General features: G+C 40.5%; 2 protein-coding genes and 1 pseudogene across 2 annotated transcripts; all 3 read left to right on the plus strand.

Moving 5' to 3' along the window:
- LOC112179298 (putative F-box protein At1g65770) lies at nt 1-1,878 on the plus strand. The gene is made up of 2 exons (XM_024317678.2): nt 1-84; nt 376-1,878. Exons 1-2 carry the CDS (start codon nt 69-71, stop codon nt 1,635-1,637), a joined length of 1,278 nt encoding a protein of 425 aa, XP_024173446.1. The 5' UTR covers nt 1-68; the 3' UTR covers nt 1,638-1,878.
- Nucleotides 1,879-6,680: 4,802 nt separating this feature from the next.
- LOC112177998 (pentatricopeptide repeat-containing protein PNM1, mitochondrial) lies at nt 6,681-8,596 on the plus strand (the record flags this gene model as incomplete). Its single annotated transcript, XM_024316223.2, has 1 exon — nt 6,681-8,596. A coding segment is annotated over one exon (1,761 nt), but the record flags the coding sequence as incomplete, so codon positions are not given.
- Nucleotides 8,597-8,817: 221 nt separating this feature from the next.
- On the plus strand, nt 8,818-13,984 carry LOC112178756 (annotated as a pseudogene).
- Nucleotides 13,985-15,221: the final 1,237 nt, after the last annotated feature.

Genomic DNA, 15,221 nt, shown 5'->3' on the forward strand with positions numbered 1-15,221 from the left:
TCCGCTCTCCAGTTTGGAATTGGATGAGAGTCTAGTGAGAGGAGAGGAGAGGAGAGGAGAAGAGAAGGATGTCGCGCGAAAAAGGTAGGCAGTAAATCAAAAGCTTTGTTCTTTAAATTTCAAAAGTTTCATTCTTTTCCTGCAAGCTTTCGGATTCAGTTAATCTCAAGTTAGTTACAGATCCAATTGAACCTTAGATCTCCTTCTCCTTGTGGGATTAAGATTCGTGATCCTCCTCCTCTTTGTGGGATTAAGCCTAATCCTACTAGGAGAGAGAGAGAGAGAGAGAGAGAGAGAGACTGATTTCCTTATTGTTGGAGGAACTGTTGTGTCAATTTGTATATATAGCTCTCAGTAGGTTGTTCATCTCTTCAGGTCATACCTTGATAGGAAATTCAGGAGGAATGATCAACTGTCGTAGAGTGACTAGTTCGGATTCAAAATGGGCAGTGAGTCTCACTGTGGATGTTGCCTTTGTTATTCTTGATAAGTTATTGGAACCCATCGACCATGTTCGTTTTGCTGCCATTTGCAAACTTTGGCATTCTTTTGCAAAACACTACAATCATACAACACGTCGATGGCCTAAGCTACTTCCTCCCATGCTCATCCTGCCCGGCGATCAAGACCTAATTTATAGCCTATCTGAAGGAAAAGTCTACCACAAGATTAACCTAGCAATGCCTCGTTTTAATTATCACTCTGCTCGCAGATACGTTGCTTGTGGCAACGGTTGGCTCGCTACAATGCATTATTATGGTCTAGATTCTAATATACTACTCCTGAACCCTTTCACAAGAGTTACCCATCTCTTAGGATGCAGGGGATGGAGACTCGGCAGGAGCACCAAGCTGGAGCAGACCCGTATGATCCCCGAGCGAAAGCAGGCCCCGAAGCTCATCTTGTTTGGGGATCCTTCTGTTAATGGGGACAACAGTTTTATGGTTGTAGCATTTTACACCACTGATTCCACTCTTGGATTCATTAGAGGAGGGCAATCGTTTTGGAGTTCCATAGAAACAATGGAACAATATGCCATTACTGATGCTATTTTCTACAAAGGTCAGGTATACGCAGTTGACAAGAATCTTGGAAGAATCGTGTCGTTTGATGTTAAAACCTGCACTTCTGGTAATTCACTAAGGGCAAAGATACTCAACAATACTTACATGTGCTCAAGTTCGCATTCATATCTTGTGGAATCAACTAAAGGAGAGCTTTTGCACGTTCGAAGATTTTTGAAAGTACAGAGAGAATGGGGTCAGTTGACAATGCCTGTGACTTTCACTTTCAAGGTTTACAAGTTGGTATTTGATGACAATGGATATGTTGTGCAGCAGGTTGAGTTAAAAACCCTTGGAGATGAGACTCTGTTTGTTGGTGACAATCAGTCAATGTCTGTTTTGGCCTCAAGCTTCTCTTGGTGCAGACCAAACTCCATATATTACACAAGTGATTCGATAACTGTGGAAGATGATTATCGAAATTTTAATAGTTGTTGTCAGTGTGATATGGGGATTTTCAATTTAGAGGAGGGAACCACTACTCCTCTACAATGTTACCCTCAGCATTCTTCGGAAGAGTACAGATTAGAACCTGCAACTTGGATTCTGCCACCAATTAATGGTCTCTGCTAGCTCCTTCTCCCCCTCGATATTTGATATTGTTTATAAGAATATGGCATGCAACTCTGTGGCACCAGTCATGTTGAGTGTACTTGGGGGTCTGAGTTCCTGACCTAAGTTTATTCCAGATGTTCCCGTGCTTTCTTTTAAGGTTTGTATTTCTTAAAGAGGTAAGGCTGTATGTCCCCCTCTTTGTTTGTATTCTGCATTCATTATTAATAAATTAAAGGCCGGGCGGAGTTCTTCCTAGGGATGGTCCCTTCTTCAGTCCTGAAGCGAATTTGCCTTTATATAAAGTGTTTATTATCTTGGTACTTGACTTGCTTTGTAGAAAATGCAAACAAACTTGTTGTCACGTTCCTTTAAAGTGCATGTGTACCTTGTTATTGTCTCAGTTGGCATGTAACGTATGGTGCTGTTGACAATACAATCTTTTCTTTCAGAGATTATGTTGGTTGTGTAATATTTTCTTTGTTCTTGTTTAATTTCAATTGTTGGATTATTGGTACCTGTCTTTTAGTTTTCTTTGTTGATGTGTGTGCTCGTGAAGTTTTGAATAGTGGCCAACCTATAACGCCTATGTTTTCCTTGTCTGCTCACTGTTCCTTCTTGTGTTCTCGTGAAGTTCTTCTGCTTTCAGGACATATAACAAAGAGATGCTAGGTTTTCTGGCCATCTTTACGGCTTTTCAGTAGTATGAGATGTGAGTATATGTCAGTAAAAAGCTAAATGATATCCACTATGTTTTAGCCTGTCCACCTATATTGACTGTGCAAATCTGGATTTGTATTTCTCGTGCACATGTAGGAGGGATACATGGGATCCAATGAATGGGTACTGTTCTCATAACTCAAGAACCGGATGTTAGCCTGCTTTATTCAAGTGAGTCTAGAAATCGTTGGATGCTGTTCAATTTAATTTCATATGTAATGGTTATCGGCTTGCTCTGAATTGTATAAGTTCTAGTTGCATTTTGCAGTGAAAAGTTAAAGCAGTATGATGATCAATCATATAGCATGAAGAGCATATTGGTCTATCATATTTTGGCATCCGTTTAGTTTTAAGTTTATTTTTAGGGTCCTTGACCCATAGCCCCAAAATGAGATAAAGTTAGCTCACTTACACCACCAAGAGATTTTTTTTCTCACTAACCCAATTTAATATCTAAATGACGATTTTAGGCTCTAAAAAGTTAAAAATTACAGAGTGACACTCTCACATCATCGATCTCTCTCTTTCCCCTCCCTCTCTCTCTCTCTGCCGGCGACCTCTTCTTCTTCTCTCTCTCTTAGCCGGTGCCGGCTTCTTCTTCTCTCTCTCTTTAGGGTATTTGTCGGAGGCTCGGTGGTGTACATGGCTGTCTCAGACCCGGGAATCATCACAATCCGAAAATTACGATAGTTGAGTCGGAGCAGTGAGGACCGGTTCGAGATCGCGTTCTTCGACGTGGAGACGACGGTGCCGACCCGACCTGGTCAGGGCTTCGCCTTATTGGAATTCGGATCCAAATCGGACTTCACCTTCCCCTTCAACCTCAATTTCTCCTGTCGAGTTCTCAGAATGATGGTAATTGGAGAATCTGGCCGGAGTTCAGGTCCGAGATTTTCTCCAGGTGGAGCTCACGTCGACGAGTCGCTCTGGCTTCTTCTCTAGGTAAAGTTGTGCTTGTTTTGGTGGTTTATCATGAGTTAACTCATTGAGTGAATCCGTGGGAGTTCTTAGGAGTTGAAATTAGATATAGACCGAATCAGCTGGTTTTTGTTGCTGGTTTTTGTTCAGGAGTTGTTCTTTTTCTTAAATCTTCGGTTTACAATTTGAATAATTGATTAATGAAGCAAGTGGATAAGCATAATTGTGAATGATGAATTGGTTGTGCATCTTGGTGTAGTTGGAATATATGAAGATGGATGAGGCGTCTAAAGAGGTGGCAGTGGAAATAACTGGACAAGGGGTCCTTGGGAAGAGAGTTGATGAGATGGAGGCCAGTTTCATGATGGCAGAAGGCCCAGAAGGAACGAAAAAAGAAAAAAAAAATGTATTGGTGGGCAATAGACGTGTATTGCCCCCCAATAGATGTCTGATAAAAGTCTATTGGAGGGCAATACATGTCTATTGGAAGGCAATAGACGCTTTAAATTGATACAATCTCTGATTTTTTTTCTTTAATCAAAGTTTTATTTGTGTAATTTTAGGAGAATTAGTTTTCATTTCGGTAACCGAAAGGTATATTGGGGGGGCAATATACGTCTGTTGGGGGCAATAGACGTTTTGAATTGATGTAATCTCCTCATTTTTTTTCTCTAATCAAAGTTTTATTTGTGTAGTTTTAGGAAGATTAATTACCATTTTGGTAATTTAAACGTCTATTGGGGGGCAATACATGGCTGATAGTCGTCTATTGGAGGGTAATAGACGTCTATTGGGGGGCAATACATGGCTGATGGTCGTCTATTGGGGGGCAATACATGGCTGATAGTCATCTATTGGGGGCTGATAGTCGTCTATTGGGGGGCAATACATGGCTGATAGTCGTCTATTGGAGGGTAATAGACGTCTATTGGGAGGCAATACATGGCTGATAGTCATCTATTGGGGGCTGATAGTCGTCTATTGGGGGCAATACATGGCTGATAGTCGTCTATTGGAGGGTAATAGACGTCTATTGGGAGGCAATACATGGCTGATGGTCGTCTATTGGGGGGCAATACATGGCTGATAGTCGTCTATTGGGCGGCAATAGACTATTGGGGCAATAGACGTCTATTGGGAGGCAATAGATGTCTATTGGGGGCAAAAAAACTTTCCGGTGAGATTTTCAGCAAATTCCAGTGGGCGGCAGTAGGTCGCCGGATTCCTACGAAAGTTGGCCGGAATCTGGCGGCCGGTGACCGGATTCCGGCGGCCGGTGACAGGATTCGGTCCGGCGAAGTCTCCCATGGTTTCTCTCTCTCTAGGTAACAAGGGGGTGAGGGTAAAATAGTATTAAAAAAAATTAAAAACAAAAAAAAGGTATTAGGGAAGACTCCCTTAGAGTGTATTGGGTAAGAGATAATTAAAAAAACTTAATGGGGTAAGTGGGAAAAAAATCCCTAGAAATGGGGTAAATGGACAAAATCCCTTATTTTTATTCTAGGTAAGTTAGTTCCTTCGTATACTTTAGATGTGTGTCAGCTCTAGGGATTGCAGTTGGTTTTGTTTCTTCCTAATGAAGAGCTTTTAGAAATCACAAAGTTGCTTGCATTATTTGGTTCAAACATTTTTCTCAACTGCATCTGTTCTCATTAATCCAAAACTCCATTAAATTTTCCATTTATTTTCCCTAGTTTTAGGGACTGGTACCTGTTTTCTGCGCTCTTTGTTACCATTAGGAATGAGGCACAGTGTTGCCCAACGTCATAAAATGCTCTTCTTTAGAAGGTCTATGGTTATTGAAATAATAAGAAAAGGAAAATGCTCTAGTTGTTTGGCAACATGACCTGGTCCCTTTAGTGTAACTCACAACTTGTTTCACGCACACTCCCTGGTCCCTATTACTTGAATAGAACCATTAAAATTTCCAGCAGATACCAGTGTGTCAAAAACCAAAATATCTGAGACAATGCCATAACATCTTCTTGGATGCATATATGTACTTCTTCTGGATATTATTCAAATTGCTGGTATAGAAACTAATACAATCTTATTCAATATATTAACCTGTATATACCATTGTTCTGTTGCAGGATGAAGTTGACGCTAAGATTGTTGTGGCTGGTCTTTCAATAACCGGTAGTCAGAAAATTCACAATCAATTTGTATATATCTAGCGTACATACTAATATATTATTTTCTATTATGCTCGTGCGTACAAACTTGTTGTCCAATTCACAATCAACTGATGATTTCTGTTCCGCTTCTGAACTGTTACTCTCCCTTGGCAGTGTATGATGTCTAGACTAGATACTGGATCAGGCTGATTGTTGTATAACTTTCCTTAATGTATTATGTGCTATTATGCTTGTGCAATAACATGTCAAATTGTCAGTTACTAGAGAATGATTACAATTGGGTACAGGGCTGAAACCGTATGAACACAAGTTTACTAGGATGGAAGAAGAGGCTTTGAGAAGAAGTCTAATCATTCTCATTGTTGTGGCAAACAGAAGAGGTAGAGGTAGTCTAGCAGTAAACAAAGGAAACCAGCTTTCGTGTTCTTCGAATTAAGGTACTGCCTTTTCCTTTCCCTTATTCCCTACTCTTGTTCCTTACAGGCTTGCTCTATACAGACTATGAAATGAGATGGAAATCATGGAACAAACCAGGTTTTTTTTTTCTTTGTAATGTTCTTGTCTTCCACATATTTGCTAGGCAGCCACACCGGCAGGGTAATGTAATGTCAGATTTTATAAATCCACTCCTATATATAATATCATTTATCAATAATAGACTGATGTGGGTTTAGAGCTATAGCCGAATTCATTTTCACTCTATATTGAATTTTTAAAATGAAAATACAGGCATGAAAAATTTACCGACTACCACATTTTTCTTCCTCTATATATTCCACTGGCAGCACGAACGACTAATCCATTATCACTAGACTCGACTTGAACACTTGAACAACATGAGTGGAGGACTGACCCTCTGCATTGTCTTCTGGGTTAGCCAATTTATTGTGGACAGAATGAACAGTTTCGCTTATTTCACTCTGCATTGCATAACTTGATCTGATTATCCCCCACAGGCCACAACCCATCCGATATCTGGCTCTCAGCCCCTAGCAATTCGAAACACATAAAAACAAAATCGGCATAACTAGATGTCAAAGACTAATTCTGAGTTCAAAACTCATAAATAAACATAAAAAGTCATCAGTAAACAATTACATGATTGAGAATGAGATAATTTAAGGACTTACCCAACCTCCTGATAAATGTCATCAGAGAGTTGCCCTGGGTTTCATGTTCTCAGCACCTGGGCGATTAAGGGCTTCGGATTGCTTCACAATTCAAAATAATATTTTCGCGTAAATTCCTCTTGCAAATTATTAGTCTTTTTGTTCAGAGACACTAAATTATAACCGTGGGGGACGGACGACCCGGTTTCCTTTATACAAAAAGAGTCTTAACCCAAACCCAAAAAGGTCGGGTCGGGTCGGGTCGGGGCAGAACAGTTTTCTTTCAGCTTTTCGGATCCCTAAACCCTTACACTCAAATCAGAAGACACTTACATTTTCGCTCTCTCTTTCTCTCTCGGAGACTAAAAATGAGGTCTTTGAAGCCTCTGCAACTCCGGCGACTCCTACTCCGCTGTGTCTCCACCTCTTCTTCTCCAACCCTCCAAACCCTCATCCCATTTCCCTCAACCAAACCCACCCACCATATCCCCAGCTCAATCACCACCACCTCTCACTTTCTCTCTCTACCCCATTTCTCTCTCCCCAAATCCTTCTCTTCTTCCTCATCTCCACCACCCCCCGACGAATCCCAACTAGCCCAATCCATCTCCTCCCACCTTCTCCAACACCAACCCGACTCCTCCTCCGATCCCTTCTCCGTCGCCCAAGCCCTCCAATCCACCTTCCCTCACGTCACCCCCACCCCTTCTCTGCTCCTCTCCGTCCTCAACCTCTCCGCCGAAGCCGGCCGCACCGTCCTAGGCTTCAACCAATGGCTCATCCAGAATCCTGATTTCCACCACACCGACAACACCCTCTCCTACTTTGTCGACTACTTCGGCAGAAGGAAGGATTTCAAGGCCGCCCATGACGTCATTCTCACTGCGCCGCGTGACGTTGCTGGGCCCAAGACCTTGGCCGCCTCCATTGACAGGCTGGTGAGAGCTGGGAGGCCGGTGCAGGCGGTCTCTTTCTTTGAGAAGATGGAGGAGGACTATGGGCTCAAGAGGGACAAGGCGGCGCTTCGATTGGTTGTGGAGAAGCTCTGCGAGAATGGGTTTGCCAGCAATGCTGAAAAGATGGTGAAAGGTTTGGTTAATGAGTTTTTCCCTGATGAGTATGTTTGCGATTTGCTTATTAAGGGGTGGTGTGTGGATGGGAAGCTTGACGAGGCTAGGAGATTGGCTGGGGAGATGTACAGGGGAGGGTTTGAGATTGGGACTAGTGCTTTCAATGCCATTCTTGATTGCGTGTGTAAGCTTTGCAGGAAAAAGGACCCCTTTCGCCTTCATTCCGAGGCTGAGCAGATTTTGGTGGATATGGACTTTCATGGGGTGCCGAGAAATGTGGAGACTTTCAATTTGCTGATTACTAATTTGTGTAAGATTAGGAAGACCGAGGATGCGCTGAATTTGTTTCATAGAATGGGGGAGTGGGGGTGTTCTCCAAACGAGACTACGTTTCTTGAATTGATCAGGAGCTTGTATCAGGCAGCTAGGGTTGGGGAGGGAGATGAAATGATTGATAGGATGAAATCAGCGGGGTTCGGGGAGGCTCTTGATAAGAAAGCCTATTTTGGGTTTCTGAAGATTTTGTGCGGCATTGAGAGGATTGATCATGCTTTGTCTGTTTTCAAGAAAATGAAGCAGGATGGATGTGAGCCCGGGGTCAAGAGTTATGATCTGCTGATGGGAAAATTGTATGCTCACAACCGTGCTGACAGAGCCACTGCCCTGTTTAATGAGGCCCAAAAGAAAGGGGTGCCTGTGACACACAAGACGTACCAGGTGGATCTGAAATACTTGAAGAAGCCAAAGGCTAAGAAGGAGAATATGAGGGAAACGCTTCCTGAGAAGATGGCAAGGAAGAGGAGACGTCTTAAGCAAATTCGGTTGAGCTTCGTAAAGAAGCCCAAAAAGGGGATGCGCCGAGCCTACTGATGTACTAGTTGGAATGAACACATTGTCAAGGAGAATGATAGTTTTGGTCATTTCCTATTTTTTGTGATGTTTCATGTTGTTGACTTTGCTATTTATGGTTTTGATAGTTTTCTTCATGAGTTTTTGACATTAGAAATAAAACCTTTCCATCTAAACTTGTGCCAGACCATATTGTACTGCTTTTGTATCTCTAACTAAGTATTCCACAGAACTGACTTTTTACCATGGTCTGAATACTTTGGTGAACAATCAGAGAGTTCACTATTAACCCCTACAAGGGCCTTCATGGCTGATCATTTGTTATCTCCCTTATAACTAAATATATGCCAACAGATAGCTTAATAGGGATATTAATGAAGGTGTGTTCTGGATATAATGAAGCCAATATGTTGATTAGTTGAAGTAGTATGTTTTTCTGTTATGGTCTACACCTAGTTCATAAATATCTGCATATCTAATGCAAAATAATGTAGCTCCTTTCAGGATGACAGCTAAGGAGCAAAGTATAAACTGCTTTCAGGTACAGACAACACTGATTAGTGCTAACAATCTTTCAGTTATTCAAGTATTTTGAAGGCATTCCCTTGTCTTTAGTGGTTATGAGAATCCTCCCAAAAGTATCTAATTGATAACCTGTCATTTTGTAACCCTCTATTTTTGAAGCCAAAATTGATAATTCAATCTAAACCAATTGAGTGAAATTGATAATTGTCTGTTTTCGAGTCATTGCAGGGCGTGAGTTTTGAGTTGTGCACTGGGGATAGAGAAGCCGGGTGTCATTGCCATCCAAAAGGTGAAACGAAGAGTAAGTGGGGCAGTACTGTTATCACTTGAGAGCTTAGTAACAAGGAATCTATACAATCTTATTTTACGGTAAAAGTCCAAATTTCTTTTATAATTTTCTGCGTTTGCTGTGTTTGTGGTACTTTAGTGTTGATTTGTTTCTTTTCTTATGCCTTTCCTGGCAATGGAATGAACTTGGTATACCTTGATTATATATGGTTCATGTGATGGCTATTATATGTTTTGTTTGTTATGTACATAGAGATGCTAGTAAAGGTATATGACAATTGAGGACTTACAGAAGGAGAGTCAATTAAATAGCCTGACTGGTATTCTACTCAGTGGGATACAATTAATTGCCTTGAGTTGTGTGTGTATTCTACAACTCACCACTTTTTTCTTCGAGTTGTGTACGTCAAGTTCGTTATTCATTTTTCTGAGCAGCTATATGCGCATTATCTGCGTTCGAGATACTTGTATGCGGCTATTTACTCATTTTGTAAACAGACACTATATTTCAAACAATAAGTTGGTTTTGATCTTGTGGGTCTAGGTTGTAGGAATTTAGGATGAATCTTCGTCATTAGATATAAAAGTTTTCATAGAAGTTCAGCCCAATCCAATTTCATATCTCCATTTGCTACTGGTGGTCCGGATGTATTTGCATTTGTTAGGGGTTCTATGAGCTGTAATGCACCTAAAAAATTGTTATGAAGTTTGCTTTTCATTAAGCAGGTGTGCGTTCTTTTGTTGGAGTCATGTCTAGGAATTTGTCCATGCCTTTGGATGCCTTTCATGGTTTTTGCAGTCTGATATCTGGCCACCTGGTCAATGATACCTCAATATTAATAGGAGAGCTGTGTAAAAATTCCAAATGTTCTAGATAGATAGTACCTGTAGAAACTCAATTAATCTACCCAAGATTGTCATTTGTTTCCAAAATAATTTTATGCACCTTCTATTGAAGCATTGTCCTGGAATTTGTCTTTCTGTTATGGTTTCTAATTGTACATCGTAAGGCATTAGCATATCCATGATTATCTGAATGTTGTTCTAGCCCTGGCACACACTTTCCAGAATCTAGTCTTCACATCCACATGTGTAGTGGCATATAGGTATTTCTAGAAAAATCATCATGTTATTTCACTGTTCCTGACTTATGTTTTTACTTTTCAAGATCAAAGGACTAATATGGGAAGGGAGGAGAGTAGAAATTTGGAGTTTGGACCAGGAAAAGAGAAGAAAAGGCACAAGGGGAAAGGGAAGGACAAAGCAAAGAAGGATGAACTTGATACAAGTTATTTTGTGGTTGAAGTCTGTCGGGACAAAATGGGACAGGTAGTTGAGGGGAAAAAATATGACAGAGTGGTGGAATTCATTTGAACAGCGGAGAAGGAGCCAATAAGAAAAAGAAAAGGAAGAGGGAAAAAAGGGGGCATGTCATGTTAATAGGGAGTATGATTAATAAAAAGGAGCTCAAATGATGGACAGAAATCTGAAAGGAAAACCATGGAGGAAATTGACTCTACAGCTAATGTAAAGAAGAGAAAGAAAACCGTCAAGGATGGCATAATGGGTGTGGCAACTGAATATGGAGATGTTGCACAAATGAACGAGGGAGGAGATAAACAGAAAATAGAGAAGAAAGAGAAGAGGGGCAAAGCAGGTGGTGAATTGGTACAGAATATAACAAGTGATGGAGTGGAGGCTGGATTAGCAAGTCAGCATTTAGATGGGCATATCGTGGAGAACAGGAGAAGGGTGATTTTGCACTTGAGGAGAGGAAGAAAGAGAAAAGAAACCATGGAAAGAATTCAGGAATGGAATTGCAGGAATTTGTGGCTGAAAAAATGGGCACTGAGAGCACTGAAGTTCAAGAAAACATGTTCTCAAAGAATGATGTCAATGTGCAGTCAAAGTGTACACTGCTTTCAGGTACAGACAACACTGATTAGTGCTAATGATCTTCCAGGAATTATAGGCCATCTAGTCATTGCGTAAGTGGCTTCCTACTGTTGAACCTTGATTAATTTTCATTTTTCTATAGCTACAGGTAGAATGTTTTAGTGGCATGACCAAAATAATAACAATAATAATAAATAAATAAATAAATAAATTGATTCTATGTTACATCTGTTGCCACTAGAGTATGTTTGTTGGCGTCTGATTGTTTCTTCATGTATGGGAAGTCTTATTGTTAAAAGAGGAAATGGCAATGTCATTTGATTTCATTATGGTGAAATTTTTTACTTCTTTTGTGTTGCAACATAAAACAACAGCAGTTTATATAATCTACTGAATTATTGTTGTTCCGTATTTTGCTAGATCATACGTTCCCATTCTGAATACCAGATGGTCCTTGAAAGCTATCTTCTTTTTTATTTATTTATTTATAGAATTTGTTCTACTTTCAGACAACAGTGTGCTAGATTGTTAGAATTTTGAATCAAATGATTTGATAAATTTGTATTGCAGATAGTCCGAGACTTTTGCAGCATGCGGAGACTGTTCATACTCCAAGTTCATGGGTAGGACTGCATTCTAATTCTTATGAGGACATACCGTGGATAGAGAGCAGTTTGAGGTGTGTGCATCTGAAACTTCTTTTTCTTTTTCTTTCGTTTTCTTTTCTTTGTTCCTGATTCCCTTAAATACAGGGCATAAGTATTAGAGATGGAAAAAAAAAACAAAAATAGTCTTAAGAGTTGGTTTAGTGTTGTGAAGAATCTAAGCAGTTGTTTTAGTGTACCGTTTCATTGATAGGTTGGTCTAGAGTTTGTATCTGTGTTCTCTCTCTTGAAAACAAGATTTTATTGTTTTGCTTGTTTTCTTTAATCATACGCTTAATTTATGGGTACCAAGTTTTACTTTTTTAGGTGCCTTTGCACTCAGGACACTTTGATATAGACACATGTAAAGAACTTCAGGAAAAATTGAAAGTTGTGTAAGCTTTGAAGGCAGCCCTGCGTCTTCCCTTCTGATAATACCAGGGCTGCTGTTTGTTAGTCATACAAGCATCTTCCCAAATGAAGTAACTAATTGGTGATTTTGAGTAGTAAAGTCTGGCACAACTCAAATTTGACATGAAAGTTGCAGGTTTTCAGGTTGATCATATTCAAATGTTACCATCTGTTAATAGAAACCACAAAGTACTCTGATTTAGTGTCATACATGCATACTCAATTAAGTTCGTATTGATTACTATTATGAATACAATGTTGGACTAAGTGGTTAGTACTTAGTAGTTTATATATCAACACTATTTGAGAAGTATTATTGTGATTTAGGACTCTAGGAATGAGAGCTATAAATATCTTATTAAGCTCCCGGAAACATAAAATTCCCAGGAAGAATATCAAGGCTGTACTAGTGACCTTGCCATTAAAAATTTCCCGGAATCTGAAGCCATATGGACCTGGTGATTTAAGGGACCACATTTGAAAAGCTTCTTCCTTGATCTCTGAACAGAAATGTTAGATCCTAGTTCATCTCTTCAGTTCCACCTCCAGTTCCATTTGGAAGAATACCACTCATAGCAAGTATTAAGAAAATTTCTTGTATTAGCTATCAAATTCCAATCGGATCAATCTTTCACTGCAAACCCAGTTGCCATTGTCACCTGCAATATTTAAGATTCTATGATTATGTGCAGTGAGTAGTGGTGAGGTGGGAAGAAGAGGCTATTGGTATGACCAGCATTAAGCCAGCGTCCCAGATCTCTGGTGCCAAAAAATTTCCTCCAGGCTTCTGTAGAGAAGATGCAGGAGGACTATGGGCTCAAGAGGGTCAAGGCGGCACTTCGATTGGTTGTCAAGAAGCTTTGCGAAAATGGATTTGCCGGCAATGCTGAGAAGATGGTGAAAGGTTTGGTTAATGAGTTTTTCCCTGATGAATATATTTGTGATTTGCTTATTAAGGGGTGGTGTGTGGATGGGAAGCTTGAGGAGGCGAGGAGATTGGCTGGGGAGATGTATAGGAGAGGCTTCGACATTGGGACCAGTTCTTTCAATGTGATTCTTGATTGCGTGTGAGGAAAAAGGACCCCTTTCACCTTCATTCCAAGGCTGAGCAAATCTTGGTGGATATGGACTTTCATGGGGTGCTGAGAAATGTGGAGACTTTCAATGTGCTGATTACTAATTTGTGTAAGATTAGGAAGACTGAGGATGCGTTGAATTTGTTTCATGGAATGGGGGAGTGGGGCTGTTCTCCAAAGTATGTTTCTTGAATTGATCAGGAGCTTGTATCAAGCAGCTAGGGTTGGGGAGGGAGATGAAATGATTGATAGAATGAAATCAGCAGGGTCCAGGGGGGTTCTTGATAAGAAAGCCTATTTTGGGTGTGTGAAGATTTTGTGTGGCATTGAGAGGATTGATCATGCTTCATCTGTTTTCAAGAAAATGAAGCAGGGTGGATGTGAGCCCAGGATCAAGAGTTATGATGTGCTGATGGGACAATTGTATGCTCACAAGTCACAACCGTGCTGATAGAGCCACTGCCCTGTTTAATGAGGCCCAAAAGAAAGGGGTGCTTGTGACACACAAGACATACCAGGTGGATCCGAAATACTTGAAGAAGCCGAAGGTAAGAGGGAAACACTTCCTGAGAAGATGGCAAGGAAAAGGAGACGTCTTCAGCAAATTCGATTGAGCTTCGTAAAGAAGCCCAAAAAAGGGATGGGCCGAGCCTATTGATGTATTAGTTGTTGCAATGAACACATTGTCAAGAGGAATGATATTTGATGATTTCCTATTTTTTCTGATGTTTCATGTTGTGGACTTTGCTATTTTTTGTTTTGATAGTATTGTTTTTAAGTTTGTGACATTGGAAATAAAATCTTTCCATCTAAATTTGTGCCACATCGAATTGTACTGCTTATCTATCTATTCCACAGAAATGGCTTTTTACCATGGTTTGAATACTTTGGTTAACAACCAGAGAGTTCACCATTAACCCCCATCAGCACCTTGGCTGATAATTTTGTTATCCCCCTAAATAACCAAGTATACATCTTGGCTTGTCTGATGCTTTGTTTTGTTTTAAACAGGATTTAAAACTTCGATTCAAACTTGCTTGTTCTTCCTTGTTGGCTTCTTTTTATATTAGAAGAGTTGAAATTTTTTGCAGTATTTGATTGTTCTTCAATGGAGTGTGGGTGGGAGTGAGCTTGGGGATAAATTTGATTCCAATTGGTTTATGTGAGACTAGTTTTTATTTGTCTTTGTCCCTCTTACAACTTCCAGTGTTTTCTGTAAGCATTTCTGTTTGATTTCACTATATTCTGAGTATTATAAATTTGAGTTCGCTACTCATAATCAGGGGCGGACTGACATGGAAGGCTATATGGGCTCAAGTCTAGACAAGATTTTGGGCTAAAAACCCTTAGGTGTGTGTGTGTGTATATATATATATATATATATATATATATATATATATATCTCTACCTATCAGCCCAAAGAAAAAAAAAAAAATTACCCATCAGTATCACTCTCACCGCTCGCAGAGTCGCAGCCTCAGTGCCTCACTGGGAGTCACTGCCCTCACACAGTCACCCACTCACACTCACTGAGTCACAGCAGCTGAAGCTCACACCTTTCTCCTTCTCGTAACGAGGTACGTGCTCTATCGATCTCCCATCTCCCCTGTTCTTCTTCGGATCTTCCTGCTCTATTTTTGCCGAACTGGGGTTTTCTGACTTTCTCAAAGAAATCCCAAATTCCCAGATCTCCTCTCGCCCTGACTCCCAGTCTGCCCAGATCGAGAGTCTCACCGATTCTGTTTGCTACGATGCTGCCAGTGGCGAAGAGAGACAGAGACAGAGATTCCATGTTAGCTGAGCCACTGCCCGCTGAGGAGTGAGGATTGGAACTACCAAACTGAGGATCTTGAATTCTTGATCATGGTCTGTCTCGGTCAGTCGGTGGATAATGAATGCTTTGATGAATTGATGATTGTAGTTTAACTATTTTTAGTTAGAATTACCGACTGAATGGAATG

This window comes from Rosa chinensis, chromosome 7 (assembly GCF_002994745.2).
Source record: "Rosa chinensis cultivar Old Blush chromosome 7, RchiOBHm-V2, whole genome shotgun sequence".
NCBI classification, from domain to species: domain Eukaryota; kingdom Viridiplantae; phylum Streptophyta; class Magnoliopsida; order Rosales; family Rosaceae; genus Rosa; species Rosa chinensis.